At 37.3% G+C, this 6,211-nt stretch overlaps 1 protein-coding gene across 1 annotated transcript; it reads right to left on the bottom strand.

Moving 5' to 3' along the window:
* Positions 1 to 1,182: 1,182 nt before the first annotated feature.
* LOC103949286 (transcription factor LHW) lies at positions 1,183 to 5,963 on the bottom strand. Its single transcript, XM_048589094.1, has 10 exons — positions 5,218 to 5,963; positions 4,796 to 4,885; positions 4,526 to 4,634; positions 4,376 to 4,417; positions 4,135 to 4,194; positions 2,570 to 3,985; positions 2,360 to 2,461; positions 2,114 to 2,260; positions 1,900 to 2,025; positions 1,183 to 1,770 (listed from the first exon to the last, which is right to left on the bottom strand). The coding sequence occupies exons 1-10, from the start codon at positions 5,316 to 5,318 to the stop codon at positions 1,591 to 1,593; spliced, it is 2,373 nt and encodes a 790-aa protein (XP_048445051.1). The 5' UTR covers positions 5,319 to 5,963; the 3' UTR covers positions 1,183 to 1,590.
* Between the last annotated feature and the right edge of the window lie 248 nt (positions 5,964 to 6,211).

Raw genomic sequence — 6,211 nt, 5'->3', positions numbered from 1 at the left:
GAAATTTTCATTTTCCTTCCATGAAGACAACATCAACGGTAATGAAAGGGTTAGGCGAATAGAACTACACACTATGATCGGGTCATCAAACAACTACGACGTGAGATGGCACTCTCACCAACAATTCTGCAGGGTTTTTTCATGGTATATTTTTCTCTTCCAGTATTATTTGATCTATCAGCTTTCCATAGAATGTGCTCATGTACGATACCATGATTAGTAGACAATTACCAATAATTACTATATAACAACAGTTTCGAACAATAATCCGTTGTTAGAACCAACGTAAATTTTAGCCTAACTTCAACTATATCAGATAGAAGTACCTAATTCCACATATTTTAGCCTTCAAGAATTTAGTGCATGATGATCAATGACCACTTTGGTGTATAGTATGTATATTAGGTCTTCTTTCAAATATAGATTCTCTATTTGTATTAGATATTACTAAATTTTAAGGGTCATGCATGCTTTCTTGCTATATATATTTAGTATTAGTATGTAATATTGTCAGACTGTGAATTGTAATATTTTACGCTGAAACTCACATGATGTCAGTTGCTTGAGAAGAGAAATTTTCCCTTCAATATGCAGTGCATATAACGAATCCAAAGATTGTCGTGTAATTTTGTTGTCATTGTAGAAAGAAAACGAAATATGATGAAACTCTTGAAGTTCTTGGCCTCCGATGTATGTCTCTGATCCAAGTTTTCCATATTTTTCTTCTTCTGAATTTGCGTTCCTAGCTAGTTTAGTCATGTGTTTTGTTTTGTGTCTTGAGTTTGTAGGTGCTTATGTTTTTCCTGTGATTTTGTGTCTGTTTTCTGGTGGTCCATCACTCTTTGTTTTGTATGCTTTAGGTTTATTCCTCCATTTGGACGACTTACATGAAATAAAAATGTTACGGTGACAGTGTCTCAAACAAATTATACGTTATGAGTAAAGTTAAACACGTGGCGTCATGTTGTTCTTGGGATGCCATAGTGGTGTTCCAGGAGATGTAGGCAACAGAAATGTTAAGATGATGGTGTCTCAAACTAATTACGTGTCATTAGTAAAGTTAAACACATGGCATCATGTTGTTCATCAGGGATGCCATATTGGTGTTCCGGAGACGTAGGCAAGTCCCTTTGATGGATGGAGAGAGAGAGAGAGAGAGAGAGAGAGAGAGAGAGAGAGAGATGACAACATTCCGTGACTACTTTCACCAAAAAAAAAAAAAAGCCCCAACAGAGGCCGAAAACAATTCAGTGGTTAGCCCTATTACTAACTGGTTTAAATTCTCATCAGGTTGAAGATATAAACATGTAAAAGAAAATCCCAAATCCAAAGAGGGGATAAATCTACCATGGGAACTAATTAAAGCAGTAAAAACAGCAGAACTGCAATTTTTTGCAGGAACATTCCTAGTCCTTACTAACAATATACACACTTCACACCTACTTCCGAGGCTCGATCACCGGTCTCTGTTTCTCTCATTGTGTGTGGTTTCCTCAGTTGCCAGAAACACCTATCACAGCAGGTCCTCACAGATCAATGCTCAAGGTATTTCTGAAACCCCTCATCCGGCAGTCAATAAGCTAATGTGTCTCACATCAAACTGACCGGAGGCGGCAAGCTTTGTTGCTGACAACTATCCAATAGAGGAGGAACCCCACTATCTACTACATTACTTAGCCGATTAGTTGGATCGACCACACCCGTAGTTGTTTGTTGTAGAAGCCGGACAAGGGACCAGAACACATCTAGCCTTGTTACATGCCTAGTTGCCTGTTACAAAGTTTCGGATTAAAATCTTCATAAGAAAGTAAATATAACGAATTTCCCCATTACTTTTTCATTTTTTTTACGGGAGAAATTATCTAAGATCCTTATGTAAATCTTTCAATTTAGGTTTACCTCAACGATAAATCTTGCCCATATCTTATCTTCACGACTTTCCATCACCCCCTTCAAGATATTTAACCCAAAGCCGCGGATTATGTCTGCTATCTCAAGAAAGAAACCTTGTTCCTCACAAAGCATCTGCAACAGAAAGTAGATATTGAAGTCAGGAGAAGGTTGACATAAGACTTGGAGGGAACTCTTTCTTTTTCGTATGCCTGTTGCTTACCTCGATAAGCATTTGGCCTGGCTGATCAAGGTCCTCGACTATTATAGGGCAAACCACTGTTTGACCCTCAACTGCTAATGCCCATGTATTACCACCACATTTGGTGCTGTTGTCTTTTAGAACCACTCCATTCTCCTTGCCAATCAGCTGTAAATCCATGCAAAATATTGTCACATTAGTTCATAAATATAAAACATTTTGGGCTTGTCCTGCATATATATAACAGAAATAACCAAACCAACTGACCTTTGGCTCATGAGTCTGTTTAAGCTTATCCGCGTATTTCATCACATTTTGCAAGAAGACCATGTATTTGATTGTCCGGTCCAACAAAGAATCGATGCTACACTGTTACATGAACCAAATATATACATGTCAAAAACCTTACTAGAAACACATTGTCTAATCTGACATCTCGTTAGTTTCCACTGAAAGCAAAAACAAAAATGCAATTACCTTGCCACCAGTAGGGATGATCCCTCTCAACTCTTTGATACGGTCTTGAATCTGCTGGCGATCCTTGGGTCTAGGTCGAGTACTCTCCCCAGGCCTTGCCCTTTTCCTGGTGTTCTTTGTGTGTTCCTCAGCTTTCTGTTGTTTATCTGGAACCGCACTTTTAGCATTGATGCTATAGCTATCGTCAATCCATAAGCCTACCTGTGATTTTGGGAAACAGTCTTTCTTTGGAGCAAGTCTGTTTGTATTGTCCGGGTTGTAGAAAGAATTCGCCAAATGCGTGCTCCTATCCAAGCCAGCAAGCCTTGGCAATTGAGCCTGATTGCTATTCACAGATAAACATTCTGACTTCCTTTTTCTTGTGGTGGATGACTGGACCTCTAAAGTGCATTTTAAGGAGCTGGAAGTAGTACTTTTACCATTTAAAATCTCTTCGAGTCCTAACTCTGAGAACAACCCTTTACGAGGACCAGGCATAGAGCCAGTTATTTCTGACTCTGAGAAAGCAGTACCAGTAGCCAAGTAGCCACCATTGACAGTTGGCATCATAGTATCTTCCCAACACTTCCCGACTTGACCACATGCAAAATCCGCTCCCAAACCATCAAACGAACCATTTTCAACACTCTGAATGATCACAGATTTCTCATGTCCATCAACGCTAAATGGATTTGTAATGGAACTTTGAATGGAGTTAGCTGGATGTTGAATTGGAACATCAATAAAGTTATCACCTTCAATCAGACTAGACAACACTGAAGTACTTTCTTTTACTTGTGAGAAGTCACCGTTCAGTGCTGTTGCCATTGCATTGAAGTTTTGTTCCGGTGAAGTAGCAAACCACTGGGAAAGATCATCCAACTGGTATAGTTTAGAGAAATCTGTACTCAAATCAGCTGGGTTAAACTCCACCGGGAATCCATGCAGAGATTGTTGGTCGTTCATCTGATATCCACAACTTCCTTGAATAGGTTTCTCGAAGTCAGCTAATGAAGTGAATGCCGAGTCCACCTGAATATTCTGCGCTGTATCTCTGCAAGACTCGAACGAATCATGAACAATAATTTCAGATGCCAACTGCGGTTCGAATGAAGTCAAAATTGAAGATTCAATACTCCAAGTACTAAACCAGGGGGTTGTATCAGTTGCGCCAATATCATCAGATGATGTAGATTGAAAACCCACTGCAGAAATAATATTTCCTCGGTGGTCATTACATTTATCATCGGGATTCAAGGCAACATCTCCATTGTTGGAATTCTCAGGTGAAATCAATGAAGCAAACAACTCATTTAGATCACTAGTTTCATTGTTCATCGATGAAGGTGCATTTTCCAAAGGAATAAGCCCGTCAAGATTGTCCATCTCCTGGAACAACTTTTTTGTTTCATCCACAACTTCCAGCCTCTCCATAATCTGAAAAAAGTAATAGCAGAACATTCAAAAAAACTGTTCAACCATTCCATACTATATAAACAACAAATCAAGTGAACTAGATTTTGGAGAACATGGTCTCATTTGAACATAAGAATGTGGAAATCATTTGGATGCTTCCGTTGAATTACCTTTTCGGTGGATCCTAACTGAATTACTCCTTGTGGTTCAACAGAGATTGCTGCAATCGTCTGCAAGTTAAATTTCAGTGTCAATAAATATGACTATGGATGGATGAAGAAAAGTTTATAACAAATATGACTACAATTGGCGGTGAAAGGTACAGAGTTCATAAGATTTATCAAAAATCTCAACAACTAACGGTTCCTTTCACGAAATCATAGAGGATCGCAAGGAAGGAAATAATCATACCTTTATACCGGAGGAAAATTGGCTACCGAACTCAGAACAATCCTGCAGAATATCAGAAAATTTCGACATTAGTAAAAACAAGTACCTCCATTTCACATAATTTTTAAGTTAATTTGAGCAATTCAACAAGAAGTTTGATGGCCTACCAACCTGAAACATATCTTGACTTTCAAGAGAAGTGCATGGATTCCATCCTCCACCATGAACATCTGAATGCATCCATTGATGCTTTCCGGCGAAAGCGGTTTGCCCAATAACACTATTACAGTCAACAACAGGATCAGCCATGTGATAACTTTGCAATGCTTGTTTGAAAACAACAAAGTAATCTTGTGGGATGTTTTGTACAAATGTTTTTTCGGATTCGAATTCGGAAAATGTGTGTGAACAGAAACGGAGTTACTGAAATAATAGGCTTACCCTTCACCAAGTATGTGGACCTGCGAAAGCATATTTTCAATCACTGCTCCCACATGGTCTTCATAGTAGGCATCTCCCATTGTCAACAACCTAAAGCATTTCAAATCCAGAACTAATGTCAGATTTGAATCAAATTAAAATTTATTAAAAATCCCAAATAATAAATGTGAACTTCAATACAAGCCTTGATCTCATAAAGTTAAGTGTAAAATAGCTAGCATGCACACAATAAATAACCAAATCTTTGAAATAAATATAAGGATATGAAGTTGGAAAAACCAAATGATTAAAAAATAAAATTAAAAAAATAAAAAACAGAACCAGGAACCAAAAGAAACAAACAAAAACATGAAAGAAAAATGGAAGTGTGTTATTTTCTTCCCCAAAAGGAAAGAAAAGAGGCAGAAAAAATGGAAACTTACATGGAATTTATGTGATCAAAGCGCCAGAAAACCCCATAAGACCACCCATTGCCAACACACAGACTCCTCAGCCTCTCTCTCACCACTGAACTTTCACCCATTTCACTACCCAAATCAAACCAACCTCAAAAATCCCAAATCTTCAGAACCCCAAGTCCATGTCCAAGTCAACCAGGCAGCTCAACTCGGTCACTCAGTCTCAGTTGCTCAAAAACCCAGAAACCCAACTCTTTTTTTCTGTAATTTTTGTTGATACTTCAACAAATTAATGAAGCAGAAAGACCAAAGCTTGTTGCTTTCTGGTGTTGCTGCAAGAAAACAAGCCAAAGGGCACAACAAAGTTGGTGTCTTTATGAAACAGAGTGTTTGTGTTGTGTTGCCAGAATTTTTTAGAAGGTGGGAGTGGTCGGCTTAGAGAGTGAGAGTTTAAGATTAAAAGGAAAGGTTTTATATTTATATAGATGAGGAGAATGTGATGGGGCTGATTGTTAAGGTTTGCTTTCCTTTTTCTCTTTTTTTTTTTTTTTCAGCTCTCTTTAGTCTCCATAAATGTTATGGATTATTGTCTTTATGAGTTTAGCTTCTGTCATCACACGGTGTAATTAATTTTCGTGTTCTAAGACAGATAAACGATAAAATTAATATAATTTTGTTTAATGCAATATAATATTAAATAAATCAATACATGTGTTTTAACATAATTGGATTTATAAATTTAAGAAAATGATAATCACATACAATTTTTTTCTTCTCCTACACATCTTCTGGTCATCACATGAAGATTACGGACAAGATTTATTAGACATTTGTACAAAAAGAAATTTACGTTTGTAATCAATTTATTTAACAATGTGACGGTCACATAAAATAATTTAATAAAAAATAATGAAAATGAAAAAGAAAAAGACGAAAATGAAATCTGATACAGTACTCCGAAGTTAAAGGGGAACACTGAGATCTTGGTTTTGAATTTTCCTGTGGTAATATCTTTGTC

The sequence above is a fragment of a genome, unplaced genomic scaffold (genome assembly GCF_019419815.1).
Source record: "Pyrus x bretschneideri cultivar Hongxiangsu unplaced genomic scaffold, Pyrus_bretschneideri_v1 Contig3, whole genome shotgun sequence".
Taxonomy (NCBI): Eukaryota; Viridiplantae; Streptophyta; class Magnoliopsida; order Rosales; family Rosaceae; genus Pyrus; species Pyrus x bretschneideri.
Note: the sequence above shows the minus strand (reverse complement) of the source record. Positions and strands in the feature narration are given on the sequence as shown.